The following is a 15309-nucleotide window of genomic DNA, read 5'->3' as shown; positions in this document are numbered from 1 at the left end:
ATATTAAAAGTAACTCAAAACACAAAAGATGAAATAAACTTTTTTCCTCCAGAATTCTCTACTCTAGTGCCCAAAGCACATGAGTCAAAACAAGTAACTAAGACCTTGAAACGGAGAGAAGAGAGGGAGGAGTCGAAGGGAGCAGGAGCACCAGCGGTTTAGCACAGCCTTAAATGAGTCTGTGTCATAGCTAAGTAAAAGTCAGAATTCTACAATGTGAGGCTGAGGCTTTCTGCCTGGAGCAATGCCCAGGACTCAGAGAGCTGGCTGTGTTTTGTCACACTGGAGCACACGGCCCAAACACAGGGCCATACTCTACATAGGCCAGTTCCCCAAATGCCAACCTGCACCCACCTAAGACACCGGTGCTCCTACTGTGAGACGGGCTGACTGTGTGCCCGTTACAGAATGCACCCTGTTGTCATGAAGGCCACACTAGAGCAGGAATTGAGCACTGAAGTCTCCATTACAACAGGGAACACGGAAGCTTCCGGTTAGGATAGCCCTTCAGGCTGCTGTATGAGAACCAAGCCTGGGAGACAGGCCAGCCCAGGACTCCTCTGCCCCTCTGAGAAGCTCAGCTCTCTGTCCCCTGGTGCTTCTGTCCTCTGCATTATCAGATAGCATCATCATTCTTTGTGTGGTGGCCCCAGCGTCAGCTCCAGCCTACTTCCTGGGACGTGGCAGCCATCACTTAGGAGTGGCTTTTGGCCTGGCACTTAATAGACAGCCCAGTGCTGGTTGTGGAGCTGTCTGTGGTTTGGGGTGGCGGTGCTCCCGCTGCTGCTGGCGGTGCTCCCGCTGCTGCAGGCGCTCCCTCCCTCGGGCCAGAGCCTCCAGGTACCACTGCTGCTCCTTCCACTGCTGCTTTCTCCGTTCCAGCTTCTCCTTTTTGGCCTCCAGCTTGCAGAATTCCCAATCCAGCTGCCGGAGCTGTGTTTCCAGCTGCATGTTCTCAGCTTTGATACCCTGACAAATGTCCTTGTGAGCCTGTTTGGCCACAGTGTCCAAGGCCTTGGCTTTCCTCTTCAGCTCCCTGGTGACATCCTCTCCAGACTCCAGCAGGTTCAGATTCTCCATTTGCTTCTCCAAGGCGGCCCTTTCCCTCAGGAACTGAAAGTGTGCCTCTCGGTCCATCAAGGACACGTCAGGATCTATGCTGGCTTGCTCCAGCTCTAAGGCCTGGATCTTTTGTTCCTGGCTCTTCTTTATCTGTGCCATGGGCTCCAGAGCCTTCAGCTGCTTTTTCAAGCTGGCCTCGAGCTTCCTGCCCTGCTCCAGCTGCTTCTGGAGGTTTGCTGTGCGGGAGGTGAGGGTGGAGACCAGCTCCTGCCTCCTGTTCTCAATCTCCTCATACTGCTGGATGTAGTCTTTCCACAGGGTGTCATACTTCCTCTGTTTCTCCTCCTTCTTCTGCTGCAGGTACTTGAGGAAAGGCTTGCTGTCTGCTTCCTCACATAGCAGGTCCTTCTTCATGTCCTTGATGTCCCTTTTGAGGACTGACCGTTGGCTCTGGACTGTGGCGATCTCCTGCTCCATCTCACTCATGGCCGCCAGGGTCCTCCTCCTCACCCTCTTCTCCAGCCGTGTCAGAGACTTTGGCTTTAGATAGCTGTTGAGGATGATCATTTGTGGAGTCTCTAGAGGAGGAGTTTGGAAGACACCAGCAACCCCTCTGGAGCCCAAGAACTCACTGGGACTGCTCTCCAGGTCTGTGTTGGTCATGCTGACTGCTGAGGAGTAGGTGCTGGGAGTAGGGGGGAACTCAGAGGAGCTTTGGCCCATTAGGGGAAGTTCTTCCTTTTTCTTCTGGTCTAGGAGAATTAGTTCTGGCCACCTTACCCGGAAGTCATATATGGCCCTTTTCCTGACCAGGGAAGTACTGAAAGTGAAGTCTTCATGTATCCGAGCTGTCTTTTTGTTTGCAGGAAGTAATGGTGATCCAGCGGCCCCACCTTCCTGTCTATGGGGCAAAAGGGAAGCTCCACTTCCCTGTCTTTGAGGGTAAAAGGTACTTTGCCCACTTCTGGCGTCCCAGGTGGTAGAATCCTGGCCTTGGGACCCCATAGTTCCTCCTCTTCTGGATCCAGGGTTTTGCCCTTCCCAGATCCTGCTACCAGGGACTCAGAAGCTCAGCATTTTCTCCTGGCTACAGTACCTTCTATTCATCCTCAGGGATCTACAATCACAGGCAACCACCTCCCCCACGCCTTCCCAGTGTTAGAAGTACAGGCCTCTTTGGCCCAGGCAGGGCAGAATGTGGACTGTTGGCTAGTCATCAACTCTGATGGGCGGGGCTGGTGAGGGGCGGGGCTGGTGTCGAGGGGGCGGGGCCTGGGTAGACCTGAGCTTGGCGCTATTCGCTGTAGCACTGAGTAGGAAGAAAAGCTTCAGAGGCTGGAGCCTGTGGCAGACAACATCCAGGCTTCCTCAGCCCTGCCTGGACCCTTTGCACCCGTGAACTGTGTGGGCTGGAGGAAGGGAGGGAAGGTGCCAAGGGCCTGGAGGCTCCAGGCTCTTGGCTTTGCTTCACTGTGTGGCGTTTGGGCTCAGTCTGGGTTCCCTGTGGCATGAGTGTTCTCCTGATGGGTAGGGTGGGGCTTGCATAGCCCGCTACCTCAGTTTCCCAGGAAGGGAGAGCCACCTCAAATCTGTATCCTGTGCAGCCACATCAGTGCCATGGTTACAGTGTTGAGAAGGCCAGGAGTGTGGAACGAATGACCTAGGAAAGGACATGGAGGGAAACCTACCCCAACAGCAGCTGCGCCAAAGGGAGGACCCTCCCCCAAAGCATGGCCACTGCACTGGTTGGCTCTCCCTGCTCTGAAGGACAGTTGAGGGCCCCACCCCGACCCCGGAAGAGGGTACTTGGCTTGTGGGACAGGAAGTTTCAGTGCTTCCTGGCCAGGAGACCTATGGGAGCAGTAGGAAGCAGGGAGAGACTCGGAGGAGCCTTCTGGGATGGGCCACTCATAGTTGTCCTTCTGTCACCAGTGATCTCTCAGTTCATCCTTGCTGTGTGTCTGCTGTGGGTGCAGACGGCAACTAAGTGGGCAGGAAATGTGAAAGGGGGTGAAGAAGAGTGAAAGATAAAGAGAAGCATAGGGAAGGGAAGAACTCCACAGACATCTTTAGACCCAGCACTGGGACGTGCTAGCATAGGCCGGCAAATACTGGGACCCTGGGATTCTGCCTTTCCGCAATGGATGCAAATACAGGTTTCTGTGACCTCTGAACTCCCCCTGTGTCAGTGACAAGGCCTTGTCCTGCAGATGCACTCCCCTCACTGTTCCTCATATAAGGGAGGACTCTGATGATCCTGAGGAATAATGAACGGTCCACCTTTTTCCCCTGAACAGGCAGGCTGTGGGCAGCCGGGCGTGGAGAACCACAGTAACCTCAGTCAGGTGACCTCACCACCTTTGCTCAGCATCTTCTGCGTCAAATAAGAAAGACGTGTGGCAGGTTTCCAGCCCGCAGCCCATGCCCGGCACTCCACTGCACCGTCAGTGCTGTTAATGGGATAGTGAAGCCAGCTCATTACTGTGCAGGACTCGCCTTCACAGACCCAGCTGGGGAGAGCCACGCTAAAGGTCTCTTCCAGAACCCATGCGTCTACAGACCTGCCTGTGGTGTTTATGGGAGGGAGCTGTGTGTCCTGGTTCCATTTGTTGTCTAGGCCTTTCCAGCCCCGCTTCCTGGCCTGCAGCCTGACACAGTGCTTGTCTGAAGGGATTCTGTGTCCCTGAAAAAACTGATTGAAGTCGTACTAGACTCTCATACTTGGCCTTGTGTGCATTTCTCTTCTGTGGGACTTTGCGGTTTGGTTGGAGGTTCATCTGTACGCAGTGTGTCCTGCTGCTCACAGGAGGAATCTTCTCCCCACAGCACAGCTGGATACTCTGACAAATGGGAATATTCCTCCTCTGGCTCTGCCAAAGGCCCTCCTGAAGCCTTCCCGTTTTCATCTGTCCACCGGGCTTTACTTTCAGCATTACCATTTGGTTTCTTTCAGAACCTTACTTTCTTTCCTGCGTTTTCTCCAAGCTACTGACTCTCATGCGTGCTGTTGGCCAACTCCCGCTCTAAAGTGGACTGGACGCGCCTGCTCCTCAGCGTCTGTTTTCTGTGGCAGAGACGTTGTGCCTGGCTGAGTGTCTGCGCCTAGCAGTTGAGCCGTCACATCACACTACCTGGCTTTGTTACTGTGCTTCTCCGAGTTTGTTGTCAGTAGAGCACTTAGAGTTTTAGGGGACTGTCCTCCTGTGAGGTCTGTTCTGAAGCTGCAGGGAGGAGAAACAGATAGCAGCCTTGTGTGCAGGACGTAAATATACTCAGGGGAGGGAGGCTCAAGCTTCTGCAGGAACACAAAGCCAGCTGTGGTGAGGGTCTGCGCTGTGCTGAGATGTGAGCCCGGTGGCAGCATCTGTGGGAACAGCACGTAATTATAACAAAAGTGCTCAAAACATGGGTACACGTAAGAAGGAAGGACTGAAGCCCACGTGCACGTGTTCCTGGGGGCGGCCGTGGGCTGGTGGAGGCTGGAAGCCAGCCTTCCTCAGTTGTCTCCACCATGCTTTGAGATGGACTCACTGGTCTGAAACCTCCTGATTTAAGTAGGCTGCCTAATGGGCCAGAGACCCATCCTCTTGCCTCCACCTTCCTGGTGCTAGGATGTGTGCTGCACACTGCCATGGCCGCTTGTCTTTGAGAGCTGGGTGTTAAACTCGGTCCTGCCTGCACAGCAGCCTTAAACATGGCGATCTCACCGAAGACAGAGCCTCGGAATGCACAGGGAAGGCAGAGCTGCTGTGAGTGGAGGGTGAGCAGAGAAAGCGAAGGGGGCACCGGAGAGAAGGAAATCTCAATGGAATCCACAGATTGAGCAGGAGTGGGAACACAGATGGATAAGGCTGGAGGAATGTGCAGAGGCAGCAGATTAAAGCTCAGATTTACAAGGCTCAACCCAGTAAGAGTCCTGGGAGGAATGCTATGCAGAAACCGTGCTGGTAGTGTTGCAGAGAAGACTGGGGGATGCCCTGTGCACAAAAAGCCAAGAACAACCTCTGGTAGAGGTCCTTTGTGACACTGCAGCCTCCTCCCTTTCCATGAACCGAGAGGAAGCGTTTCTGCGGCTCATGCCGTCCAGTCCGGGTTAGTCAGGCGTGCCGTCTCATTGCTGTGCTGTGTGACCTCAGCCAGGCAGATCCCTTCACTGGAGGGATGCATCTGTGGGCCCACACACTCCTCCCACTTCACACAGATTTAACCCACTCAACTCCATTTGGGCTCTGAGCTATGGAGCCTCAACCTCACTCTCAGTTAGTGACAGTTATCCCTGGCCACCGAGGACATGGCTCTGTCTTTAATGCACTTTCTAGCCTGTGCCCACTGTCCACCGCCTCCACCTTCAGCTTCTCAGTGCCCGACTCTCCTGCTGAGCCGCCTCCCTGAGACTGTGCTCACCTAGGGGCTATACCAGCCACACCAGTGTTCCTAGCCTGAAGACGTTCCATGACCTCAGCCCAGGTTAGCTCACTCTTCAAGACGGTAGCTCCCAGCTGTTGTGGGAAAACGGCTCCCAGAACAAGGATTCTGAGACTTGTGTGGAGAATGTAGTCATTCACACTGTGACACACACAGGTAGCTCTGAAGTGCCTGAGTGTCCAGCTGTAGGCACTCGGGCTATTTGTAAGTGCCAGGTGTCATTCCTTACCTTTCTCTTCATTGGTGGCTTTCAGTCTCGGCCTGTGTGAGTGAGCTCCATACGGGACTCCTGACAGGGACCTGCGAGAGGGCTCTGTGAGCAAGTGCTTACAGAAGCAGCAAGTGGACCAGGATGGCAGCTCTTGTACAAGCAGCTGCAACTTAATAAGGCTCTGTGGTTTATTTCCTAGTGGACTCTAGTCGTCCCACAACCCGCATTGCCAGATAATATATGTTATGTTCCTGGGGAGGTGGGAACAGCTGTTATCCTAGACAGGGTTTCTGTTGCTGTGATGAAACACCATGACCAAAGCAGCTTGGGGAGGGAAGGGTTAATTCAGCTCACACTTCCACATCATCCTCCATCACTGAGGAAAGTCAGGACTGGAACTCAAGGAGGGCAGGAACCTGGAGGCAGGAGCTGATGCAGAGGCCATGGAAGGGTGCTGCTTACTGGCTTGCTGTCCGTGGCTTGCTCAGCTTTCTTATAGAACCCAGGACCATCAGCCCAGGGATGGCTCCGCCCACAATGGGCTGAGCCCTCCCCTGTCAATCACTAATTAAGAAAATGTTTTGTAGGCTTGCCTACAGCCTAATCTTGGGGGGCATTTTCTCAATTGAAGTTCCAATCTCCCAGATGACTCTAGTCTTTGTCAAGATGACGTAAGTTAACCACCACAGGGTCTGTTCATCCCAGATAGTGAGGCCATGACAGACCAAAGTCCAAATTGGTGAGCCAATGAGTTTTACTGAACTGACTAGCAGGAATATAGGTGTGTTTGGTGGAGTGGTACCAGGGGCCAGTCCTGGCTATTCTTTCTTCCTGGTTCTTTCCTGAGGCAGCAGAGGGGGAACATCAGTGGGGGCAATACTTGGTCTTGCTGTTTAATAATAAAACGTTTACGTGTCTTAAGTCTAAGTCTCTTTGCTGTAGTTCACCTGAGTTCACCTGAGGCTGGAGACTGCAGTCTGGGGATGGGGGTAGCACCTCATCACAAAACAGCAGGAGATCAAGTCAAAAAACCTTTGCTCTATCTCTGCAGGAACTGCTTGGCTCTAACTCATAGCCTGCTGCTTGAAGTCGCAGAAGAAAAGAGGGACACTTTGAAAAGTGATTTTAATTTTTATTTCTGAGTTCTATCTCAAAAGTTTTCTATGAAAGTTCTCTAAGGAAAGTTGTTCTAAAAGGTTCTCTCTAAAAAGTTCTTTCAGAATCTTTCAGAATACATGATCACATGGTAATAAGTTCACCACAAGTTTACAAATAAATTCAAATCTTCAATCAAATTAGAACCTTACAACAGTGAATGTTTACATGCATATTCATTAAGAGTAATTATCTAGCTAAACATCCATCATCTTTCACTAGCTTTACAGGTTCTTGGAGAGTTAAAAACCATACTTTTCGTGACTAAGTCATTGAAGCTTTGTATAGATGGACCCAGTCAATATTTTATCTTCTGTCCTTGCGCCCACCGTAAATCCTTATATTCCTTTTTATGACCCTGGATTTATAACCTCTTGGCACGTGCTCTAAGTTTCAGGTGCCTGCTTGCTATCTCAGAAGAAACTAACTCTTGGCACTGAAGACTGGCAGGTTCTCACTGCAGGTTTGATTCTCAGAGAATCTTAATAGCAGTCCTATTATAAAAGAGCTTAATAATCACTAGCATAATTTTAGGAATTCCTACAGAATCATCATTTAGAAGTAAGAAATCATCTATTTGTCTACATAGCATCACTGCAAGACAGCACATCTTTATTGTTCTTCAGAGATCTGCTCAAAAGCGTGGGCTGATGCCTAGTGATTGTTATATATGTTTAATAATAACAGGAAAAGCATATTAGTAGCAGGAGTCTTTCCTAAAATGTAATCTTCTTGGCTTTGCCTAGAGAAGTAAATCCATCATTAATTTTGACAAACCACAGTGGAACCATCTCAGGAACATCAACTAGTTTTTAGCTTTTCCTTGATGGCTTCTGGCAGGATGGGGTTCTAACAGGAGCAGAAATAATGCAAAGATGGTTACATCACTGAATCCCAAACACCATGGGTGACAGTTCATGAGAGCCAGGAATGTGACACAATGCACAGCTCAACAGATTAGAGGATGTCCTTTCCTGGTGTCTCAGTTAATATGAGCCTCTTCCAGTGAGCTGGGCTCCTGAGTGACACTCAGCAGTCTTATATCCTCTTGGGGGAGAGAAGAGCCTAGTGAATATGTGCAGTTCCAGAGACTTCCTGAAGCTGTATTGTTTCCTTCCTGAGCCTCAGGAGCTTCTTGCAGGATGGCGTGTTTCGTCTGCTGCTTCACCTCCCTGTGAGTGCTACAGGTCTTAAGGAGCTGCCCTCTGAGATGGAATTTTAACTGCTCTAGAGGGTGGGTCCCTCTGCCACTGACTTTTCCTGAGGAATCCCTGTCGCCCTTGTGAGGGCTGTGAACTTGTTCTGGTGGCAGGACCTGCCAGATTTTGTCTGCTCACTTGTTGGAAGTGGCTTCTTTTTCCCTGCTCTTTCCCCATGACCTGTGCAGGTCAGGGTGTTTGCTGTCTTTCTGCTCAGGTCTCTTTCGTTGTGGATTTCTGAAGCTTTCCCCCTATTTCTATCTCGAGACCAAGTCCACTGAGGTAGGGACTCTTGGTTCATACAGAGTGATTGCCCTTTGTTTTCAAAGGAAGACCTCACACATGTTAGGTAAACACTCCACTGAGGAGCCGTGCTATAGTCCCTTACTGAGGAATTCTCTAGAAGATCTCACTAACTTAGACCTGGAATTCACTCTGTAGCCCGGGCTGATTGTCCTATCTCAGTCTCCCACCTGCGAGTATCACAAGCTTGAACTATCATGTCTGGCTAGGAAGTGACCTCATGGGCCTGTGGCAGGACTTCTGATTGTGACCTAGAGAAAAGCCACAAGAGATGTCTGGTCTCCCTCTGCAGGCCCTGGGCTGTGGTGTGGAGCTCTCTGATGTCAGCTGTAGACAGTTTCTGGGTCAGCTCATTGGACTCTTTCATTTCCACGTGGGCCCTGTGCCCCTGGCCTACAAGGTAAGAGTGCAGAGGGGCATTGGGCCCTTCAAAATCAGCACTGCTGGACCAGGCCTTCCCTGGGCCTGTCTCTTACATGATTCCATGTCAAATGCCACATCCTAGAGCCCCTTAGGGGATGCCCGTGTGTCCATGTGTCTGCTCTCCCCTCCTCTCTGGAGTGGGACACCTTTCAGCAGTGTATTTCCTGACTCTGTAACAGGTCTGATCATTGGTGTGTGACAGTGTTGGGATGAGACAGACCTGGGGAGCCACCTGCAGAAATGCCCCCGTTACCTAGAGCCTGTGTCCTGGTCTCGGGTGCTGACCTCCTCTGTCTTTCTCTCAGAGCCATCCTCAGGAGGAGCTGAGCTTGCAGTGGGACACCTTCATCACACACATCCTCAGGAGCACCAGCGAGTCGCACAGGATCTTCAACGCCCTGTGGAACTTGGACCGCACCAAAGTAAGGCTGCGGGCGTGTGTCCTGTCACTGCCAGCCTGGGGCTGTGAGTGTGGGCGTGAGCGTAACGTGCTTCAGAGCACCTGTGTCGGCATGTAGCTGGGGGAGTGAGAGGGTGTGTGCTTTCCAACACTTGAACAGTTCCCTTGCTGCCGTGGGTGAGTGGGTGAGGCTGGCTGCTTCTCAGAGCCTTGCTGTCCTGATGGGTCAGGGCCTCTGGACCAAGCAAACACTCGTGCGTAGGTTGTCATCATTGCCTCCGAAGGGTCAGCCCCGAAGGCCTGAGGGCCCCTTCTCTCTCCACACAAACTGGCACAGGGTTTAGTGACCCCACCAGCGTGCCTGGCTCACATTTGAACTCCTCTGCATCTGAGAGAGGCGGGAAATTCTACTTATGCGCCAGTCCATTTCCCACTCACACTGACCAGTGAGTGCCGTCTGCTGTGTGGCTGCCCGTGTCTCGGGTTTGACCTTCTCGAAGCTGAAGAGAGTGGCTGGGACTCAGCATCCCCAGATTCCACCGAGCTGAGCACTGAGTAGGGACGGTGGTGGTGACATCACTCTGCCTGTGTCTGCCTCTCTTACCTTGTCCTGGCCACCTGACTTTCGTCATTGCAGGCAGTCAGGCGGGAGGCTGCCGTGTCTGGGCAGTTCTGGACAGGCTCATGTGATTTTCATGGTTGAGCAGTTGATTCCTTACAAGAACTGTGGGCTGGCTTGGGCTGTAATCCCCTCCGTGACTCTGAAGCCTGCTTCAGCCCCCAACACTTGTAAAAATGCTCACCCATCTTGTCTTCCCCAGGTCGAGCCCCTGCTGCTGCTGAAGGCAGCCCTCATCCTGCAGACCTGCCAGCGCTCACCCCATGTGCTAGCTGGCTGCATCCTCTATAAAGGACTGTGAGTAGAGCCCCAGCTCTCCTCCCCCTGTGCCCTGCTGAGCTACACCTCAGTCTCCCCTCTAGCTCCATGTCAGTGTCTGCAGTTCAAAGTCCCAGTCATGTGGTCTGGCCCAGGGTGCACATCCTCTTGCAATTGGGAACTGTTCAGTCTGGGTGTCTTGGTGCAGCGTCAGTGGGTAGAGTACAGTGCAGAGCCCGCTGTGAGTAGCAGCCAGCCCTGTAAGTAGCGACTGTGCTAAGCGCTGCACGCGTTACCCAGCTGCACGCGTTACCCAGCTGCACGCGTTACCCAGCTGCACACGTTACCTGGCTGTATGAGTTACCCAGCTGCACGAGTTACCTAGCTTTCCCCAGCTGCCCCCAGCTGCTCCCAGTTGCCCCCAGCTGCTGCACGAGTTACTCAGCTGCAGGAGTTACCATGAGGCTGTCAGAAAGCAACAAAAACAAAAGCACTCATGCTGCAAGAGTCCCGAGGGCCATGCCCACTTGCACAGACAGCAGAGTGAATCAGCGTGTGGGTCTGTACAGAAGTGCAGTGCCCTAGAGCTCGGAGAGGAGCTCCTCCCTCTCACATGATGGTGGCGTTTTGCTCTGCTCTTCAGTGCTCACAGGTGGAGTACTTGTGTTTTTTAACATGCCTCCCATCTCTGTGAGAGTCGGTGCATGGATAGAGTGCTAATGTTTAACCAAAAGATTCACTGAGAGTCCTCCAGATGAAATTTCTGCCAAGCACACCCCAAGACCTTCCACGTCCAGGGCCATCTCTGGAACTGAGAGGTCCCAACACTTCTTCTCATGGCCTTCTTGTCTGTGTCTTACCCCCAGGATTGTGAATTCCCAGCTCCCACCCTCCCTCACTGCCAAGGTCCTGCTTCATCAGACTGTACCTGCAGACCAGGTGCAGTATGGCTCAACCTGGTGGGAGGCTTATCCGAGTGGTGGCTCCACGTGGTGGGCAGGTCGAGAGCACTTCCTCCCTGAATCGCTCACTCTTCATCCGTTGGCATGGCCAGGAGTAAATGGGGTGAATGGCTCTTGCCCTGTGTGGTGGGCTCGGGCTCTGGCTCTTTGAGGCCAAGCAGAGCTGTGCTCATCCGGCTCCCGTCATCACAGGCTCTGAGGACAGTGAGCATCCTTACGTAGACAGGAACCCTCTGGCCATGGCACTGTCTGCTTCTTATGCCAGCCTGGGAAGCTGAGGCAGGACAGTCACCAGTACAGAGCTACCCCAGGCTACATGTCAAGACTGTCTCAAAACCGGATGAAGGAAGGAAGGAAAGAAGGAAGGGAAAGTGGGCCCAAGCAAACATTGAGTTTATGTGCATTCGTTGTGTTTGTGGAAGAGAGAATGAAATTGCCCACAGGCAGGTGGCATGGTGGCACAGTTCTTCCATCCCAGCAGGACTCCAAAGGCAGAGGCAGGTGGATCTTTATGAGTTTGAGGCCAGCCTGGTCTACAAAGCCAGTCCCAGGACAGCTAGAGCTACACAGAGACCCTGTCTTGGGAAGAGAAGAAATACTCAGGCCACAACAGCATAGGCGCCAGTTTTCACCACAGCTGCCATCTTGCCTGCCTGCCTCTCTTTCCCTCCCTCCCTCCCTCTATCTTAATTATTTTGTTTGTTTGAATTTTGGAGCTAGGGGTCCCACTGGGTAGCCTGGTCTACATAGAGGGTTGAATCTCTGATCCCTCTGCTTCATCTTTCCAATGCTAGGATCCCAGGCTGAGCCACAGGCTTGGCTTGTGTGTGAGTTTCAAACACTTCACTAACCTCTCCCCACCAGGAGAGTGAGCTGCCTGCCGTGTAGAGCCTCGGAGGGGGGACTTCCTGTGGGTGGGGTCTGACCAGCCACCTTCGAGGTCGGCAGTTGTCTCTCTCCCGTGACTCTGCTTTGGGAATCCACGCGGAGGGACAGTACGTGGGACGTGACTGCCGATGCTGCTACAGGCTCTGGCTGCTGATGCTGCCCAGTGCAACAGCGCAATCTGTGGTTGGGACGGGGCTCATGGCCCCTGGACTGGAAACTCTCATCTGTACAGGAGAACTACTGGTTTCTAGTCGGTGGCTGTGGGTCAGTCGGTTTGCATGAGCTGCCGCAGACTTCCTCAGAGATTTTACCATGAGTGCAATTGCCTGTGCTGTTTTAAATGGAAGGACTGGGCCTTACTAATGCCTCCAAGGAGCAAAGGCATTTACTTCAAGAGGAAGTTCCCCGGTGTTATTGGACCGTGGCCTTTAGAGTGAGCGGTTACATAATTGCTGAGGAGTGGAGCTGGGACACTAGGCTGTGCTCTAGCCTGGGTTCCCAAAGGTGGACTCGAGTGGGAGACACTCGTTAGTTCTGAGCTGCAGCCTGAGTGGCCCAGCTCTCGCCTCCTCCTGCCTCTCAGGAGCGAGTGGCCTGCTCCATCTGCTGGGCTCTTGGGCCAGGGTCATCACAGCTCCCTGGGCTTGGCTGAGTCCTGTGAGCAGATGGTGCCGTGAATTCTTGATGGTTGTCAAGAGAGCGTGGCGTCTGGTGCCAGCCTGTGCTGTGCTTGTTTCAGAGGCTGCCTGGAGCAGGAGCTGCCCCACAGGAAACAGGTGCGTGCTGTGATGGACGCTGGTGTGCTGCGTTCATGCTGGGTGAGCCAGAGAGAACTCCACCAGCTCCTGGGTGGGTTTCCTCTACATCAGACAGCAGGGTCTAAGACAGCTGTAAGGACAGTAGCCTGTGGCACCCTGAGTTTTAAGGGCATGGTTTTGGGCATACCCCCCATGACTCCATCCTGTGACATTGCTTAGTCCGTGTCCAGCATGTAGTGATGGAGAGAGAGGAAGGAACCTGGTGCCCACTGTTTCCTCAGGATGAAGTGGTGTCCCCAAGGGGCTCTGGCCTTTTCTACAGCCCCATTTGGCCATGTCCTTAGCAAGCGGGAAACCTTTTCTGTGATGTCTGGTGTCTCCTTCCTCCCTTTTCCCCACTGGGCTGCATCTGCACTGCAGCTCTGAGGTCCAGCCTCATCCCCACGGATACCCTTCTTTGCAGGAGCAGCACTGCCCCCTAACGTGCAGGTCACCCCTGTCTTTCTGAGTGAGGAGGAAGTTGCCAGCCTCCGTGAGTTCCCAGTAGAGCATGAAGCTCGGTAGGTTTGATGTTCCCAGGAGTGTCTCGGTGTGCGGTCCTCCCTGTCTCCTCCCTGCCTCCTCCCTGTCTCCTCCCCTGTCTTGTCGGGGCGTTCATCAGCGTGTCCTGGCATCAGGGCATGCAGCAAGCTTAGTGTGAGACCCAGTGTGGAGCCACTCTTGGGACCCTTGAGCTGTGGGTGACTTACTGTGTGGCCTTGACCACTCTGGTCGGTGATCCTGGCCTCACTGTGACCAGCCCTTGCCTCTCTTCTCTCTCCTTGTTTCACCGCCATGGCACCCTGAGCTCTCTGGGCACAGACATACTTTCCATCAATGCCTGCGCCTTTCAGAGGATCAGAGCCTTGGGGTCCCCATGGAGACCTTTGTCTCACATTCTGCTGATGTGACATCTCTTCTGTTTGCCAGACTCCAGAAAAGTTCATTTCAGTGCCCTCCCTGGGGTCAAAGCACCCCTACCAGGGCCGAAGATGCCTGGACATCAGCCACCATCTTGGAGCCCACACGGCATGATGGAGCATGGCCGAACGGCAGCAGGGCAGGTGAACACTTGCCTAGGCATGAACAGGGGCATGCTGGGACCACAGGACTGTGCACCACTGCCTGTGGCCGGGGCTCTGACCTCAGCAGCAGGCTTCAGGAGCTGTGTCTCCCCAAAGAAGAACTGAACTTGTCTGAAATGCACATTTCTGAGGCTCAGGAAGCCTTCCCACCTGCACCTGCCCTGGGTGATGTGGAGGCTGTCCACACCAGCCATGATGCCCCCACACTGCCTGAAGACACAGCCATTTGCAGCTGCCTGGACCCTTCCCCTCTTGAGAGGCTACCTGAGAGTGAAAGACTGGAACGGCCTGCAGACCTTCACCTCACCAATGGCCAAACCCAAGTTCCTGGCACAGACCCTCTCCCCAGCAGCAGGCCTGTGGTACTTCTTCCCCAACATCCTGTGGGTTTAGAGCCCAGTGTGGAGACATATGGGAATGGAGCCCAGGAGAGTCACTCAGGCCTGTCACATGGCTCCTGCTCAGCTGGCTCTCAGGGTCCCACCCCCTCTGCAGACAGAATTGACTTCAAGCCATCCCCAGCTGGGCCCCATGCTGGGCTCGTGCCCATGAACCTCTACACTCACAGTGTGAATGGTCTGGTGTTGTCGCTGCTGGCCGAAGAGACTCTTCTCAGTGATACTGAAGCCATGGAGGAGGTGGTGAGTGTCCCTTGGGTCCTCTGTAACCTCACTTACCGTGTTGTAGGGCCTGTAAACCACACATGTGTGACAACACTAGCACACCTGTGTGACAACACTAGCACACGTGTGACATCGCTGTAGTACACATGCATGATAACATTGTACTGTAGCACACATGTCTGACATCGCTGTAGCACACATGTATAACACTAGCACACATGTGTGGCATCGCTGTGGCACACATGCATGACTACATTGTAGCAGAGGCAGACGGGCGCTGGGCTTTTCCTTTCCTGCAGTCTGCTGAGGCACAGCCTGGGTGTGGGTGACCTGCAGCACTCAGCTTCCCATCTGAGGTATCGAGGCCGCACGGGCAAGGCCAAGCTGCCCTGCTCCTGGCTGAGGCAGCACAGGCTCTGTCTTCTGAAGCAGCCTGTCAGGGGTTGGGGGGTCCAGGAACTCTGAACTTCCTCAGCCCGGCCTCACGTGCTGACTTGGTGCTCCTTCCCAGAGTACATTTGAAATCCAGACTGGCTGTGGAGGGCTCTGTAACTGGTCTTTGCTACTTTGTGGGTTCTTTTTCCCACCCTCTATCCCCCACCCCTGGTTTAACCTCCTCACACTGGATAGGAGAAAGGAGAGAGTGGAGAGGATAGATGAGAGGGAGAGGGAGGGAGAGGGAGAGAGAGAGAGGGGGGGGGGGAGAGAGAGACAGAGAAAGAGAGAGAGAGAGAGAGAGAGAGAGAGAGAGAGTATTCCTGAATCTAACTATTTTCCTTCAGTTTCTTCTTTGACCATAGCTACTAGCAAACCACAGCCCATCTCCCTAAATGACCAGCAGCCACCCACCCCGCCTCTCGGGGCCTTCACATTTATCTCCGAAAAGTCCCAGAATTCCC

At 53.3% G+C, this 15309-nt stretch overlaps 1 protein-coding gene and 1 pseudogene across 5 annotated transcripts in view; one reads left to right on the top strand and one right to left on the bottom strand.

The window, feature by feature from the left end:
• The window catches only part of HPS4 (HPS4 biogenesis of lysosomal organelles complex 3 subunit 2), a 30398-nt gene that overhangs the window by 9232 nt on the left and 5857 nt on the right, over positions 1-15309 (top strand). For all 4 annotated transcript variants that reach the window (XM_080940762.1, XM_080940764.1, XM_080940763.1 and 1 more), the window contains exons 6-12: positions 8648-8755; positions 9084-9200; positions 10000-10094; positions 10922-10994; positions 12645-12681; positions 13127-13223; positions 13633-14428. In XM_080940762.1, coding sequence (XP_080796888.1) covers positions 8648-8755; positions 9084-9200; positions 10000-10094; positions 10922-10994; positions 12645-12681; positions 13127-13223; positions 13633-14428 — 1323 coding nt within the window. The remainder of the gene's footprint in view (positions 1-8647; positions 8756-9083; positions 9201-9999; positions 10095-10921; positions 10995-12644; positions 12682-13126; positions 13224-13632; positions 14429-15309) is intronic.
• On the bottom strand, positions 667-1688 carry LOC308439135 (coiled-coil domain-containing protein 121-like; annotated as a pseudogene). The gene has a single exon. The product of its transcript is annotated as a coiled-coil domain-containing protein 121-like (transcript).

Source organism: Micromys minutus (genome assembly GCF_963924665.1).
Source record: "Micromys minutus genome assembly, chromosome: 29".
NCBI classification, from domain to species: Eukaryota; Metazoa; Chordata; class Mammalia; order Rodentia; family Muridae; genus Micromys; species Micromys minutus.
The sequence above is the reverse complement of the archived record's forward strand: the minus strand, read 5'-3'. Positions and strand labels throughout refer to the sequence as shown.